General features: G+C 41.2%; 1 protein-coding gene across 1 annotated transcript; it reads left to right on the forward strand.

Annotated features, from left to right (window-relative positions):
- The first annotated feature begins 343 nt into the window (after window positions 1–343).
- Window positions 344–12,162, forward strand: rdh13 (retinol dehydrogenase 13). Its single transcript, XM_022245664.2, has 7 exons — window positions 344–737; window positions 1,614–1,732; window positions 2,539–2,694; window positions 3,088–3,192; window positions 3,554–3,763; window positions 4,170–4,377; window positions 5,264–12,162. Exons 1-7 carry the CDS (start codon window positions 631–633, stop codon window positions 5,388–5,390), a joined length of 1,032 nt encoding a protein of 343 aa, XP_022101356.2. The 5' UTR covers window positions 344–630; the 3' UTR covers window positions 5,391–12,162.
- Window positions 12,163–18,017: the final 5,855 nt, after the last annotated feature.

The following is an 18,017-nucleotide window of genomic DNA, read 5'->3' on the forward strand; positions in this document are numbered from 1 at the left end:
TTTTTTTAATCTTATTAAAGGGCGCGTAAAATTACCTTTGTAGCTCTATTAATTCTTCCTTTCTACAACTGAGTTTTGCTTTAGAAAATGTGAAGTTCATTGCTGTTTATTTATTTTGCCTTTCCACCCACAATATGAACCCCCCTCCCTCCCAAGGCATACATTTAATGTGCATAGTTGAATATACCGATAGCTAGACAGAAATAAATGTACGAACAATTACTCAAGACGACCACAATACGAAACAAAAGCATTGGTGGAAAGAGCAGGGATAACTCAAAAAGTTATAAAAACTTAGTTCCCTTATACTGTATGTTACTATGACAGTAGTTGAAACATATACGCGCTAGACACAAGTACATGTACGTGTAGTGAGTGGTCGAGCTCTCCAGAGTATCCATCCACATCCAGATCTAGTAGCAAGGAGAGGAACTGAAAAATGATGACATTTTTAAAACTGTGGATGGCTGTACAACGAAGCGAATTTGTTACGGAGAAAAAAACGGCAATAAAAAGTACACACGACTTGTTATGTATCTCCTAACCGGCGGGATCTGTGCGTGCAGGGCATGCATGAGCAGTCTCTGCATTGTGCACTCAGTAATGTGCGTGGCGGTCTGTTAGGGCACAATGGCGGCAAGTAGGGTTCTGAACACGATGAACAGAATATTTACTCCAAGATTAACAGTACGACTGTCAGTGTTTGGAACAGTCATAGGAGGTGCTGTTCTCCTCAGGTAGGAACCGGCCCGCCTGGGGATGGCTTGTCAGAGGTTGCATGACCCTAAAGCGTGGAGGATAACATTAGATCTTGTCGAGTCTAATTTAGACGTCATGAACGTGGCGCACTTTAACGTTTCCCTCAACTTTCCTCATCATGCGAATGCAGTGTTGCCAAACCTAAAATTCTCATTTATTTAATTACTGGGACTATAACCTTCAGAACACTTGCAATTGAACCTTTGTGAAAAATTTCCTTGTCATGAAATTTAGTCAAAACATGATGTGGATATGATGGAGGTAGGTTATGTCCGGAAATTGGGCCCAAACTTAGCTGAGCGTAGTGGCGCACTTTTAAGAATTTATTTTAAAGTTGATAAATTCTGACAAAACCACTATTACATCCACTAGCATACCCAATTAAACGTTTGTCTGAAGACTCTTTATTTTGGGGCACGTTTGGTGCATTTTCATGATTTAAATTTTAAATGAGTTCATTGTGGAGTTTAAGAAATGATGTAATCTGATTTTTGAAACACTGCTTTGCTTGGTCATATCAAAAGAATACCATGAATTGATCACCGGGACTTTGTGTTAACTATTTACAATGTGTACAATTTGTTGTGTTAAAAGTTTTCAATGACCCCCCGTGGCAAAGGGTGGGATATTTTCATGTTTAAACATTTAAACAGCGTGGGAAAGTTTCTAAACGTTTTTCAAATTAAACAGAAATTCCCACCGTTGGTTGAAATGTGTTCATCTTTCACGAATTTGTACTGCAAATATTTGATGTGACGTCACATATCTGCATTTGTGTTCACTTTTTCGTGAAGTATGAACCGACCTTTAGTTATCTGTATAATGTGTTGAATTTAAGATGTGATCATCACCAGGGACTACTTTGGAGGTGCTGTCTGCAAGAGTCAGAATCGTATAGAGGGGAAGACTGTCATCATAACCGGTGCCAACTCAGGAATAGGAAAGGAAACAGCCAAAGATTTAGCAAGGAGAGGTTTGTATCAGTTAAAGATGACTTCATCCCTCAAAGTCTTGACAAGTGATCTCATCAAAGTCCAATTCTTTGGCAACAAAATAGTTTTAGCATATTTACTGATGTACAAAACAGAAATCTGGGAACCATTTACAAGCAGATATCCATCACATTGCATTTTGGGCTGGTAAACTGTTCTTTGCTACCTGTATGTTGTGTGTGGATGAAAAATATTGTGCTTAGCAGCCCCATGATTGATTTGCTGAGATTAGTGTGAGTGTGACTCATGTACATATTAACCCCCCAAATTCTGTTTCCTGTTTCCCTGCTGGCACATGTACCTGCCCTATTTTGACAGAGCATCCATAGTTTCATCGGGGAAAATTTTGTTGAAAATTTCGAAATCGAAATGAAAAAGCATGGTTTTGTTGTCAGAATTTGGTGCAAAATGTTTAACACAACCAGTACCTTTTAACGTGTTGTTCATTTCATTCGAAACAAATGATTATGGGTTATTTTTAATTCGTTATTAACAGATTCGTACTAAATCCATAAAGTACCCCTGAATGAGATTGTCTCCCTACTGGTACCTACCGACCGACTCGCTAATCTTCCACCCATCCACCACCAACCCTTTGACCAGTTTTCAGATTCCATGTAATGGGCAGCAGAACTGCGGTACTTTTTGTTGTTTGGCTCTACCCCTGTTTTATTTAAAACGGGTAGAGACCAGGGGTAGAGGGTGGAAACCAAAAATGCAAGCACTAATTATCAGTGCGGATTTATTGGTGATTTCATTTGTGCCTTTTATGTACCTGTACATGTAGGAGGCCGTATCATACTAGCTTGTCGGAATGAGGTAAAAGCAGAAAAGGCACAGAGAGAGATAGTTGGAGAGACAGGCAACCAGGACGTAGTGGTCAGGAAACTAGACTTGGCGTCTCTGAAGTCCATCAAGGAGTTTGCACAAAAAATCATCTCAGGTATCTTTGCATTGCTCATGGACCAGGATAACTCATTTTGTAGCTCAAAGGATGCTATTCACCATGCAAAATTTAGACATACGTACTTGTCTCAGTTTCTGCCACTTTCACCCTCTGATATTGGTGAACAAACTACATTTGCTTCTCAACACAGAGAGCCAGAAGTTGAGAATCAAAAAACTACTCATGAGTGGCAGTCATGGTTATAGAGCCAATTTTTTAATGTATTTATTTATTTTGGGAGGGAACCTATAAAATTAGCCTTGCGGCTCACCACATGTACGCTGTTGGTTACAAGTAACTTTTTATCTCAAATTGCTCAGCATATTCACCATTCCCTCCCCACCCCCACATTTTTATTTTCACTGATATTGATCATATACTGTTCTCCAGAGGAGCCTCATGTGGATATTCTGATCAACAATGCGGGCATCATGCGATGCCCATTTTGGAAGACTGAGGATGGCTTTGAGATGCAGTTTGGTGTCAACCATCTCGGTAATGAGTTCTTGTCACAGACTTTTGACTTTCTTGTCTTCTCGGCTTGATTCCCACTAAGAAGGGACCAGTTTCATTTGATCAAAGACGCTGAATATTTTGAACCACTGATAACATCTAAACCAAAATCCCAAAAGAAATTTGACATGTGAGAAGCAGCATTCTATGATAAAAAGCTTGCGCTTATAAATCAGAATTTTTAATAGTACCCAGTTCTTTAATATGTACATGCAGTTTCAAGGGGTTTGGATTTGTGCAGTACATCCTCTTATTATTTGCCCCTTGGCAGTACTTACAAGTGACCAGTGTGAAGATTTTCATGGCCTCACTCTTTGACACTTAAAACTTATTTTTTAACCAGGTCATTTCTACCTCACCAATCTTCTCCTTGACAAGATGAAGTCCTCAGCACCAAGCCGCATAATCACTGTCTCGTCCTTGGCTCACACCACAGGAGAGATAGACTTTGATAACCTCAACAGCGAGTCTGGGTACAGGACTGCAGATGCCTACTCTGACAGCAAGCTTGCTTGTGTGCTCTTCACACATGAGCTCAGCAAGAAGTTGAAAGGTTCACTCTCACTTTCTGAGATGATTGCTTTGAATTAGCAGATTAAAATTGCAGTGTTTAAATATGTATGTTGAAATTTTTTTTCAAAGGTTAGGGATGCTCTAAAAAGTGTCTGTCCGCAGTGAAATTTAAAAATCACTCTCCACTCAGCCAAATCTTTGAAATTGATACCCTTTTTACAATCTGTACAATGTATATATTACCCAACACAATATTAGAAGATTTAGACAAACTTTAATTGATGGGAGTAGCTGTCTCGTGTTATTACATTTCGTTTGTTTCATATTTGAAATATCGCACCTTGCTGTTCATTGCTTGTCAAGTTTATTTACCATTCTGTATATTCTATATAAGTCCCATTTGGTTACCAGTTGCCTGAGACCCATATTTTGTTCATTATTTACAGGCACAGGTGTGATTGCAAATTCTCTCCATCCTGGTGTTGTCAAGACACAGATTGGTCGTCACACCGGCGTACACAAGTCAGGCTTCTCTTCATTCATTCTCAGTCCAGTCTTTTGGATGTTTGTTAAGACACCAAAGCAAGGTGCCCAGACCAGCATCTATTGTGCAGTGGCCAGTGAGGTGGAAGGTGTGAGTGGCAAATATTTCAGGTATGTATTCATGTGTGATGCTGGGTGTTGGTCGCTTTGCCCATTTACCTCTTCGCCCATGTGCCACTTCATCCACACAATATTTGTTGTCAAAATTCACACCTTATTTCACATACAAATAGACAGATAATCAACCCACGAATCTCCACATCTTTTTAACAGGTTTATTTTTGGATTCATTAATCAAACATTAAGACCCAGAGAAATGAAAGCATGTAAAATGGTTTCTGTTACAGTTCCCTAAAGTGTTACAACAGCGGGCCGGAGACCTCATGAAAAACAGAAAGTTCCTAGATTTATGGAAAGGATTCTCTTTCTGTGAACTAACTCACTGAACTCTTTCTCTGGCTCAGGCTCCTAGACATTCCATGCTGTTCTCGCTATGCACTGTGTCTTACCAATACTCTGCATCAGCTTTTCATAAAAAACCTTGAAAGTCTCAAAATCCACTACATATCCTAGACTTCCTATTTGATCTGTTTTTGCTGGCATTCAGGATGTATTCAGGATTAATTGGGTCGTTGTTTTTTGTGTGTCTTCATCTCTTCAATTCCGACAAAAGCAATTGGCGAAATGGCACATGGATGAAGGGGCATGTAGGCCAAGTGGTAAATGGGCGAAGTTGTTGTGGGCAAAGTGCAGAATGGGCGAAGTGACTGTAAACCATGATACTAGTTCTGATTGAAGAGTTGCCCCTGAAACAAAATTTTTCCAAGAAACATAAACTGTCTTCAGTGTTAGCCATGACACCAGAACTGCAACGTTCATAAAGATCTCAGATTTGTCATGAAATGAACTACAATATTCATAAAGATCTTAGATTTGTCATGAAATGATCAATTAAATATGCCACTTGTTACATTGCTGTTGTCTTTATAATGAATAGGGACTGCACTGAGGCAGACTGTCACCCCAGGGGGCGTGATGATGCAGTTGCACAGAGGTTATGGGAAGAGAGTGCCAGGCTCGTGGGACTTGACCAAGATGGAGGAGCACAAGAGAAACAATCATAAGAGATAACAGTCCAAGCAGGAATTGTTGGGAGTCTGGAAAGTCAGCTGTGATGATTGTAAGGATCCTGTACACATGGTGTTGTGAATTGTTTTCTCCAGTCAGCCAACAATGGAGTCTTACTATGGGTGAAACTACAGTCATCCTAAGAATGGAAAATTTTGTCACACATGAAAGTACACGTGTGCTAACAGATGAACCCATCATCTGCCTTTTGCATGAGTGTCAAAGCAGAGTTACCGAAGTGTAAACACAGTGTTCAAGTTACTACTGAAGTAGTCAACGTTGACTCAAAGGCGACATTGAAAGATTTGTTTCGACTGCAGATGCATGCCTGCATGTGCGTACCAGTCTTGCTAATCCTGTTGGTCAGGCTGATGGAGGAAAGGAAAGTATGGTAGGCATATGTCTTTCCCAAAGGAATGGGTCCATGTGCTACTCTTACCATGTTATGACACAGTGTAATTTTGTCAAGTGTATAAACTAGTGTTCACGCAGATCGTATGCTGGTCTTTGGGGCATTCCCCCCACCCCCCTGATCCAGTAACTGTAACCTCACAGAAGAAACATTGAGACGAAAGGGTTGATAGGTTGTTGTATTCTTGTCTTAACTCTCTTCCTCATATGCATGTACATTTGTGCGATAAAACTGCAAACAAATTACAAAGATCACGCTAGAACTTCTTTTTTGTAAGAAACTACAAAGCAAATACTAATACGTGCTATATGTACATGTACATGCATTTTCCAAAATATTTCTCACAATCAAAACCCAATCCTATCCTTACAAATCAAGCTGTGAAATATATAGAGGACTCCTACAAGTGTTGTTTACAATAAGCCATAAAAAAAGAAATATGGCACTCAAGCCATCCATTCTCAGCGAGACTCTTGTAGACTTCCAGGCTGTCTGACTTGAACATCGGTGATTCGTGACTTGCACACTGCCATTACTTCTTTACAAGTTCATTCATACACAAATGTACATGTAAGTATCCCTATGAAAGGTTCAGAATGAATAAGGTTGACTTTACATAATAACAACAAGAGGGAATCAAGTGCTTTACACAAACTTGCAAAGGGCCCCTAAAATAATAGTCTTAGTTGCTGCACAGCACAGTTAACATTACATGTACCCAAATATAAAGTCTAACAAACAAGGTTTAATCTCCCAACCTGTCTTTAACGTGTATACATGCACATGAAGATTCCACAACGAAAACTGTGTGCAAGTTACGGTGTGTAGGCCTACATGTACATGTCTTTAACTGGACCCAAAAAGAAACCCAAATACACCAAATGGGAACCATTCCCAGAACCATATTTATCTTATATGGCAACAGCTGGATACAAAATTCAGAAGATAAAATATAAGGTAAACCGATCATTCTGTGGCTTTGAATGCACAAAAAGGGACGATAAACGTGTCCGTTAAAACATCCAGGCGTCAACAAGGATGAATTGTATTATGATAGCATGCACATACTTCTAGCCAGAGGTATAGAACCCGAAAAAGGAGAGTTCACATGTGAATGGCAAACGGCACAGATCTGCCGGCTTTTTTCCGCTATCTGTGGGGATTACTGTTGTATATCTTGCAACATTATGCAATCTCAGGGAATGCAACTTCAGCTATCTCTTCAGTTATACGTAGCATTGAGATGACTTCATTGCCATCACTGTCTGGCTGGTATTGGACAAATGGGTACTCTGAACAACTTTGCCACAACTTTTTTCTCCAACTCATGGGTTGCTTTGTAGGTTCAGAAGTTCAGCAAGTGACATGGTAATCACCCATATTTGTGCTCCACAGTAGAGCAGCAGCACAATTCATGCAGGCTAGCAACTTAGTGTCCGAGTACTTCAACCTCAACAATAGGTGGAATATCCTCTCCTGACAAACTTGGCATGTTCGAATGTCTGGAGCTGTATGGGAGGGGGCTGGGTTACACATGGTGCAGTGGATGACATCTTATAAGGAGATCCATTAGCTGTCTCCCTACATTGGCCTTGGTCGGAACATGTGGACGCATTGTGGTTTCTTTTGGCCATCTTCTTGACACTACAGCTTGTGGTGTTATCTCTCAGTACGTTTGAACTTTCATTCGGTGTTATCTTGGCCAGTCTTGGACATTAGTAATTCCAACTGAAATATGTTAAACACCTGAAACTGGGCATGCACAGATGTTCAGAATGTATAAAATGCAGCCTCAAGTTCACATGATAGTCTTCAATATTAAACTGGTAACTCTGTGAAAACTGCAAATAAAGGATAATTTCAAATACTGAGTCCAGTGCGATGCAGGTACTCTACATTTAATTTACGTGCAAATAACGTATCAATGAGTGTCCTGTGCTTGTTGCTAAAACTCATAAACTCAAGCTTCAGACAATACACTGCTCTGAATCTGCAGTCGAAATGAGCTGAAATTTGATGGCTTCGTTGGTTGACAGATGGAAATGTTTCCAGATCCTTCTGTAGTTCTGCTGAACCACATAAGACCTTGGGTTAATAAGTGATGTTGGAGAACTCTTTCTAGCTGCCAGGTGTTTGTGCTGGGAAATGGGGCCATTCAGGCCGGCCGACTTTCTAGTCAAATTATTGCTTCTGTTGAACTTGAATTTTTCTCAATAGCTGTTTGACTTCTTAGATTTAAGTTGAAGTAGAGATCGAGCTACTGGAAGCATGCTATGGGGTGAGTCCTATCAGAAGCTGTATTGGGGACAGGAGGCATTGTGCATGTAGGTTTCTATATTGGTTCCTCTCTCCGTTTGATAGTGCATGGTAAGGCAAGGATGTGATATGCTGTAGGTTATACGTGTATACACCGCAGAACTTGTGAAACTCTTATCACTGAGGAAGGACATAGAAGGAGTAAAATGTCTAGTACTTCAAAGTGATTGATGATTGTTGCCGTCGGTTCTGACAAATAACAGAAAACCAAAAATGCCCGATTGCTGCCTGCAGCTTAGTGGGACCAATATTATCCTAATGTTACTTGTGTTTTGCTTGCAATAACTGGGGCGTATTGCTGTGAGCGAGAAATAGACGTTAGACCTACTTTTGCCATCATGAATAAACTTTTTCATATTGGTTCTCTGTTCCCTTATCCATGCAAAGTTTGTAATTTTATTCTCCTCCCCCCAAAACATCAGTTTTCAAAGACTTGGTACAGATTTGGCTAAGACTGGTCAGCAACATGTTGACCACCACTGGAAAGGTAAATTCACCTCGAACATAAGGCACTACATGTATTTCATTACAAGGAGTGACAATGAGATCTCGAAAAAAATACACTTTTTTTTGTAAACGCCGTAATAGAAATGATTCAAACAAAACAACTTGGTTATTTATTACCAAATGACTTCAGAAGATAGCATTCATTACGATAAGGGCAATAACTGCACCTAAACATTAAGGGCTCATGGCCTAACACAAGAAACTGCGCAAGCACTAAATTTGATGTTATGTGATCATACCAAGCACCAAAGAAGCATGAACAAGGTAGAGGGTTTGCGGATACACCATGTGGAACTATCTCTTTGAGTACGTGTGGTTCTGAAAAGAACTGATTACTCGACTCGAGTATACAAAGTAAGACTCTTGATGTGTGATGCTGGAAGCTCTTTTACTGGTCTGACCGTTTCTGGTTCTGCACGAATACCATTCTTGATCGGGACTTGTCCAACATTCATGTACTTCACTTCCGGTTTCTTGATCTGATATTTCTGAAAGGTCAGCTTGATGTTTCAGTCTTTGTCTCTGTCAGCAATGAAAATGTCATCCATCATGGCTCAGGCACCATAGATACCTTCGAGCATTGATGCACGGAAACACTTTTTCATTTTTAATGCCCTACAGTGGTGTGTTGAATGTTGTCAACAGGCTGGGTTCGTAGCCAAGCTTGATTTGCAGAAATCCCGACTTTGTATCTGTGATAGAGAAAATCTTTGCATTGAGAACTGCTAACACTACCACTTCAACCGTAGGTATGGGTTGTGCTCTCGCATGGCTTTGTTCAGATCCTTGGACTCTGAACAGTCTCGGATCTTTTCATTCTTCCGCACAGCCCCGAATTGATTCAAGATGTAACTACCCGGGGAGGTGTTAACATAATAAGAAAGCTGCCAAAGTCAGAGCTTCGGATTCCACTCCACATGTATCTTTAATGCCTAGGGTTACTCGACTGTGGTTCTGGAGGATCAAAAGAGTAGTGAAACCTCGTGGAGTGTAAGAGGAGTCAATGATGTGTCCAAATACTCAAATATCTCTATCTAATCGTATCTCTGTCAACCATAATCATTCAGGTTAAAATGCTCCATGTAGAAGACATTGCGTATCTCTTTGAGGTGTATGAAAAAGTAAAAATCATACGAAAGATCATTAAAATTAGTCAGTTCTTCTAAATAATGATAAAAATAAACAGTAAACATAAAAGGTTATAATTTCCAGTAAGATCTGTCCCTGCTGTCTCTCTAATAATGTTGCTGCAGACTTAAAAATTCCCATTAAGACATCCTCCAGCTGTGTTAAAGAAAGTTGCATCCTCTTTGTTAGCCTCCCAAGTGATCTGTATTTGTGTTTCATCTGAAAGAGTGCATTTGTTACGGGAGTCATCTGCAGCTATTGCACGAGCTCGGTAAATAGGTCACTGCCTATAGATCACCTCAAACGGATTCATTCTAACACCGATTATCCTGGAAGCAGTAGCAACTGGAGATACCGTCTGGGCCCGCTGCCTTATACGTATATTCAGTGACTTGAATACCGGTCTTATATCTGATTCACTGATAACCAAATACTGCGTCTCTATCTGTGAAATGTCAGGGGTTGACTCTGTTCATGACGATCAAAACAGGCAAAAACTCATTCAACTGCTTTGGACATCTACGATCGTCGATGATGATGCCCTCTGGCTCTGTTTCCAGATCCATTCCTTCTTTCGGTCATAACATGTGGGTACAAGCTGATATATGCGATCCACATATCCGGGGACAATGTGGACAGACATGGCCTGCGGGTGATGAGGGCTTGAGTCGCCGCTCATGTCTTCCTGCTCGCTTTTCCTCTTTGATCCTGGTTCGCTCTTGCTGGAAGTGACAAACCCCTTCAGCAACAGTCCGCCTCCATGTGATTCGATCAGCGGCAAGGATTTCAAGATCTCTGAGAGGGATGTTGAAAGGGTTCATGGATTTTTTAAGGAAATCTTAATGCTTCTGGTCCGCCACGAGAACAGTTTCCTTCAGCCAGCTCCCCGTAGAAGACCACGTGGGGAAGTCGGGTAGTGTCCATCCGGAACATATGCTCAGTCCAACGAAGAACTCGACTGAGGAGGATGGATTTGATGCTGGCAGAACCTGCCAAACTTAGGATCTAAGTGTGAGGAATCCTGTCTTCCAAGGGCACTCTGAGTTGAAGGCAGCGGATATGGAAGGCTTCCAGGGTCTTAACTTATTTTCTATAGAATGTCCATGCTTCCATCCATACAACAGAGAGGTGGTGACGAAGACTTGAGTGATGATGCGAAGGTTGTGGTTTGAGAATGCAAGTCTGCGAAGATAGCCAAAATGCTTATTGGATCTGGTTAGCGATCTCTTTATTGAGTGAGGCGTCATCAGAGATGATCTCCTAGTTATGTTACATGTATGTGAAGGAGTTTATGTTCTCTAGTGCAACGCCGTCTTGTGCCCTGATGATTGTAGAGGGCTCGTTGTGCTGGAAGGAGGTTTGCTGGGTCAGCATCCGTGGCACATTGACGTCGATTCCCATTCTTTTTTATTGCTTTAAGCACGTGAATCTTAAAAACAAAAAACAAAGGGTAATACTACCACTTTTCTGTTCTTGTACTTTTTCACTACATTATTTTCATCGGACTGGTACATGTGTGCGTTGCCGCATGAAGAGGCTGAAGATGCTGCTCCGCAGCTGGTTTTACCATTATTTGCAGGTAATGTACCAGTAATTCATGAATTGGTGGATAAGTAAGATTTGAAGCTTTGAATGGTGGAAGTTACATGAGATGTCGGCAGTCAATCTCTTTTAGAGGAGGTGTGGTGAACTGGTGAGTGTTAACTCGAAGTTTCGACCAGGATACTCCGGCGTCCTCAGGAAACCGTACCGGACTCGATTGGAGAGCTGGGTTATAAAGGTAATCCAGAGGCTGTGGAATGTGAAACGGTATCTGAGGGTTGTATAACTTGCTGGGGTGCACCGGAGCATGAAGGTGTTGGATCCTGCGGTGGTTCGGGGATGCAAAATTGACGACAAACCTTGGGTTCGGACACATGGGACCCTTATGCCAAGGGGGAGGGGGTGTGGCTTCGGGTAGAGAAGACCCGAACGACTTGGGTGGGTTTTATGGGTTTCAGGTATAGGGAACCCTACTGCCCGGGGGTGGGTGTTATCTTAGAAGTTATCTTCTTCTTGGAACCCAATTATAAAGCCCACAAGTTATAAAACCCGCAAATCCCGTTTCACGTTCCACAGCCTCCGGATTACGTTTACAACCCAGCTCTCCACTCGAGTCCGGCACTCTCTCCTGAGGAAGGCCAGAGCATTCTGGCCGAAACGTCGACTTTACACTCACTGGTTCTTCTAAAAGCCACACCTCTTCCAAAAGGGATTGATTCCATGGTGTTGCCGCAAGCCTACATCTCGATTGGTGAATGCACTGCCAAAACGCATAATATAATCATCTGAACTGTATTTCATCAGATTTGGATTATTTTAAAATGGCTTTGCAAGCACAATAAACATCGTTAGAGAATTTGAAACGCCCCGTGTGTTTTTTTTATTTTGTATACTATCATTACTAGCGACCACCCCTTTGTTATTAGACTGGTTTTTGGTCCACAAACACGATTGAAAAAGGATTGCATAACCTCTATATATCGGGCCCCATACCATTTTCCAAACTAACTAGAAAAGTTACAATTTACAAACTTCCTGAAACTGTTCAGTTCTATTCACTAATTTATTCTTGAAATAAAAGCAAAGGAAACGGGCGTCCCTTACCCCCCCCCAAAAAAGGGAAAAATAGATTGCAAAAGGAACAAAGAAATGAATAGCGATGAAAATCCTCGCCATTAATTGTTCATTAGTACTTAGCTTGTCCCCACTTGAACGCAAGTAAATTTTGCCCCAAGGGGAAAATGGTTTGCCTTCCCCTGGAAAAAATCCTGGTGACCGTACTGCCAAGGGTGGAAAAAAGGGTGTCAAGATGGTTGATTTAAGTTTATACATTGAAGTTCGTGTACGTAGATCCCTAGACTGTTGAATAGCAACACTTCTAGCTGGGTTTCTTTGTTTTATAAGATTAGTGGTATTCAGGATGGGTTGTTTATTGAAGGGGGTTATTTTAGCATCACTTATTTTCTTCAGCTGTTAAAGTATCCAAATCAGTTTTGGATTGACATTTTAGAAGTGTGGAGTCATTTTGTTAAGTGTCATGCCCCTTCGCAAGGGGAGGATGTGCTTGAAAATGTTTTGTGGTACAACCATAGAATTACTATTGGCAATAAATGTATTTTTATAAGCACTGGGCTAAAAAAGAGTTAATTTTGTAAGTGACCTGCTCGAGAGTGAAGGTCACTTCTTTAGCCAAAATACTATATGCTAAAATTTGACATCAGGACCAATTTTTGGAATATGGCGGAGTTATTAATTCCATTAAAAAATCTTTTCGTAGCACATTGTCACGGGTCAACTCTAATATGTGTTTTCCACTAATTCCTTTTAATTTGCAGTTACTTATGCTGAATAGAAAGGGCTCTACTCGTCTTTATTATATTCTTACCTCCGCAATGAAGGTCGTCTGTAGGTTTATTGATAAATGGGAAATGCAGCTGGTTTGTAATCTTCCTCTCACTGAATGGCTGGAGTTATGCAGTTATGCAGTTTGCCCTTTCAGTTAATATGTGATACTAAATTGCGATAGTTTCAATAATAGACTTACAGAACTTGGCCGTTAACTCCTATTTGTTCAAAATTAGGAAAAGAGATAATTGCTTATGTTCTTTTTGTCTAGCTGAGAGTGAAACCTTGATGCATATCTTTTGTACTTGTGAGTTTTCTACCTCTTTTTGGAATGGGGTAGGCGATTAGCTTAAAAATACCTTGAACATTGATATGCCTTGGGATAACAAAACTATCCTTTTCGCAATTTCTAATAACGCCAGGAATGTACTCAATTTAATTCTTTTGCTTTGCCACTTCCACGGGGTAAACCATCATTTGTATTGTTTGAAGACGATTTAAAAAGATATTATGCCTTAGAAAGATTTATTTTCACCTCTAACGGAAATTCTGCTAAATTCAGTACTAAATGGGGCCTTTTTCTTTGATGTGCAATAGATTAATGTCTAATGTGAATTGACTATGTTTTGATTTCTTTTCTCTGTCAAATCTAATGTAATACACAAGAGAAACTTGAATAAAAGTCCCTGAGTTGGGGGAAAACAAAACAAAACAAAGAAACTACATTAACCTTACTGCACAGGACCTGCTATGTAAAGACTAAGTGAACACACGCTACAAGAGTATCTGTGTCAGGTTGTTTCAGCAAAAAAAAAATAATTCTGCATCCCGCTAGAGTTTGGAACGCGTGCCAGAGCTAGAGGATAGGATAATGTTTTGATTCGCCCCCCTTCATTAAAATAAAATCAGACATGGCATTCTTGAACTAGTTCAGGTTGGGTAGATTATTAATGGTTCTGGTAGGCCATTCCTGTGTGGTATGGTAGATGGGTAGAAGCTGGTACTGTAGAATATTGTTTTTGTATTGAACTATAGAGATTGAACTTATAGAGAACTGGTGAGATCTAGGATGAGTTCTGGATTGGGTTTTGAGGTCATTTTGGACTTCTACTATGCCATGGGTAATCTTATAAAGCGTGGCAAGTCTTGCAACGGTTCGCCTTTTCTCCAGCAGAGGCCAGCCGAGATCTTTCATCATAGCTGTGACACTGGCGGTCCTTGTATAATTGTTGCAACACATCCTGGCAGCGTATCGCCAGATAACCTCAAGCTTAATACTTTCCTCTTCAGTGAAGGTAGCCCAACCAAAAACACCATATCCTAATTTTGGACGAACCAGATTGGTGGAGAAGTGACTTAACCTTGCCGCTACAGGATTTAGAGTTTTGCCTGATCACACCAGTGGTCTGTGTGGCGTTGTTGAGGTCTGCTTGGCGTTGGTTGGTTTCATCTCATATCAAATATATATTCACACAAACAATGGTCATGAACATTAAATGTTTTCCCTTAAAGATTCTCCTTAGTATTTTTAGACGAGTCCGCATCAATGCGGGCAAGTCCCCGGACCACGTCAATACACCTGTCTAGATGTCGAATTCTTTCATAGTATTATGTGAATGACACGCAATTGTTTCCTTTGGGGGCGTGGGTGGCGGTGGCATATAAATTTATAGAAACTTAAAAATTACCTGACCTAAGAGAGAAATATCCTGCCAAAAATTGACCCATCACTTCCGAAAATCTAAAATACATGAGGAACTCTCCATTCTGGCTGTCTTGTACTCATATGAACATTGATGGTTTGAAATTTTCTGGAAGTCTGTCGGTAAAAGTCAAAACAAAAAAGAGATTAAAATGTTTTATGAACATTTTTAATTTATAAGGTAATAAAATTATATTAAAGCAATAATCTCCTTTACGAAAGAGTCTGATATTTAATAACCTTTGCTGACAACAACTGCGCTATGTCAACTCAACGGAATCTGGAAAGGTAGGTCAGTCTTTGCAACACTGTACGATCTTGTTTTCACGTACGCACGGGGAGTGAAAACAAACTCGCAAGAACAAGGAGACCTACAATCCTGGACAAATCTCGTTGTAACATGCCCCCCCCTCGCCCCTGTCAATGTTGTTTCTCATTGGGTAAGCTGGGCCAAATCTTGGTCCAAGAAATGACCGCAACATCGAATGGGGGAGAGGGGGATCTTTTAACCTCGCTTCCCACAAGGTGTTCCCACTATTTCGTCTGGGATTGTCAGAGTTTCTTAGTGAGAAAGTGGGGGTCATGGGTGTGGGTCTGAGTTACCCGGGAGGGCGGGGTTTGCCGCGTTGCTGTTTTGGACGCTGTAAGCATTAAATGGTTATGGAATGGAATAAATAATGACTGTTATGGGCATGGTGAGGTAGTATTCCCTGTCAAGAGCGTAATACCCCCCCCAAAAAACCAAGTACATGTAAATACATAATTATTTAATAATTAGTGATACAACAGCTATGGGTTATGATCACCCATTGGTACAAGATTTTTTCAGTGGAAGGGTCCATAGTAAATTTGGACGAATGGGATTGCTGCCCACAGGTGTCTGAAAAAAGAGACAGATTGGCCATTGAAAATGGGATAAGGTAAGCGCATCGTGAACGGTGCACCATAGAATTTCAGCACAAATCTCTCTCAGATGAAGTTTTTTATTCGGTCTGAAGGGCTATATGGTTACATGAGGAATACACAATTGTGTCTGATCTCTTTTCACTTTCTGATTTGGTTTCAGATGAAACGTTGCAACGGTGAGCCATGAAAATTAAAAGAAAAAGGATGTGAGTGATTCTCCTTTTGTCAGCTGAGGTGGTGTATCGTGGCGGGATTTACGCGCTCCCTATCCCGTTCGTAAGTGACTTTGGCACGAAGGCGGACGTGCACAACGTGTGCAGGCTCCCATTGGACGATCGCAGGAGTTGTGCGTTGACTGCCGGTTCCATTCCTCCATGTAAATGACGATCAATGCATGTAGCCAATTGATCTCCACTATATCCACTCCGAGCAGGAATAAAAGAGGGCGTGTTTTGAAATGTAATCGACAGTCCTTTAGTGCTCACGCACAACATGGGTTCGCAAGTACGTTGACGCGGAGCACACTGAGTACGCGCAACGATTTTTAATTATGCGTGCCCGCCGAACGCGCGTTAGAACCCGGTTGGAAAACGTATTGCCACCTGTCTTTCTTTCGCCGGTGAGGGTGCACTCCGGCTCAGGGCGGATAACGTTTCAATCACTCAGTATTTACACAGCAACGTTTTGTGCACTAAGTTGAATAACTTTGTTATCTCCTTAATCAATATGAACAGCAAACAGGAGTATCTCTGAGACGGCCGGGTGGTTACGCTTGCGGTTTTCAGATCGTTAGACAGTGGGTTCGAATCCCAGATGTGCCTTTTTGTTTTCCCGACGCTAGCTGTCATTCAGTAGCTATAAGAGACTCCAAATGACCCCCGTCAAATACCAGCAGTACCTTAGCCTAACGGGTAAGCTCTGCGGCTGGCACTGTCCGCGAAGTCCAGGTGAGCGCCTTAGTACAGGTTCGAGACGTATGGCCGACTCGGCGGCCAGGGCTTAGGGGCTTGTCTCGTTTCCTCCCTTGCATGGTCGCTCGAACCCTTTTTAGGGTTAAATGGATGGGCAGGGAGGAAGTGCGGTGGGCCGGGACCCCGAGACCCAGAAGAGTCCTATATGGAAGCCGGTAACTGCGATTCGTAGCGAATTTCAGGAGTCCGTGCGCCTGAATGCTTGGTCAACACCGCATAACTTTTGTATTTTTCCTTCACCACATTTTTTTTTCATGTCCCTGGGCGCCGAACCCAAAAGGCAATTTTTTAGCTTTGAATACAGTGAGCTACAGGATTGATGATTTATTTTCATTCATTTTCGACAGTAAAACCGATCCCAACCGTCTTTGGTCCATTTCTTCTCAGTGATCTCAGTATAAAAGCTGTCAGGCGTATCGTTTTTGTTAATAGAGGTTCAATAGTAAGAGATCCAGGGGTTCTTCAGATCCAGGCGCCTTCCTATTTTATAGATGGAAATACATTTTCATTTGTTATAATAAAATTTCGTTCGCTTTCATTTGCAGAGTAATTTGATGTTTCAAAGAAAAATTCTCACAAAACATACGTCCCATATGTTCTTGGGTTACCCCCAAAAGCTGCAATAAGTGCATTGCATCTGCCGCTCCTTTTCTTGTCAATGGTTGATCCATCACTTACAGACAGGTCTGCCCGAAAAATACAAACAGGAAAATAGTGAAATCAGCTCGAAAGAAAGGAACAATAGTTGCTGGATTTTCAACAACAGAAAACGACATCGAGATTGCAATGGATGTCAAATCAGTATTAGCTTTTGGTTTTACCCCGTTGTCGCCTGAAAAGGCGCAAAGGCCATCCTGCCTCCTCCCTCGCCCTTAATCCACGTCAGACTTAGTTTTGATCAGGCTGACTGAAACTTAGTGTTGTCATTTTCATTAATCCGTGCCTCATTGGCCATAAGTTTAATATCGGAATTCGGAGTTACAAAAGTGGCATAGTCAAATAGCTCCCTTTTCAAACTCAATACGTCCAAAATGTACCTGTTATTTCAAACAGGTTTGTATGTTATGGGTAAGTTCAGTAACGCCTCCTGGGGGATGAGGGCATAAAACCAGATCCCCCCCCGAAAAAAATGAAATCGCCAAACACAATTGACATACAAGAAAATGTCAAGGTGATCAGAATCTCACAAAACATGCAGGTTTACTATTTAGCTCCTGAATATCACACACACAAGACGGTACACATATGGAATATGTAACCCGAAACTTGAGGGCGCTATTTCAAATTAATGTGG

Source organism: Acanthaster planci, linkage group LG01 (genome assembly GCF_054643075.1).
Source record: "Acanthaster planci isolate LZ-2023a linkage group LG01, COTS_SCS, whole genome shotgun sequence".
NCBI lineage: Eukaryota > Metazoa > Echinodermata > Asteroidea > Valvatida > Acanthasteridae > Acanthaster > Acanthaster planci.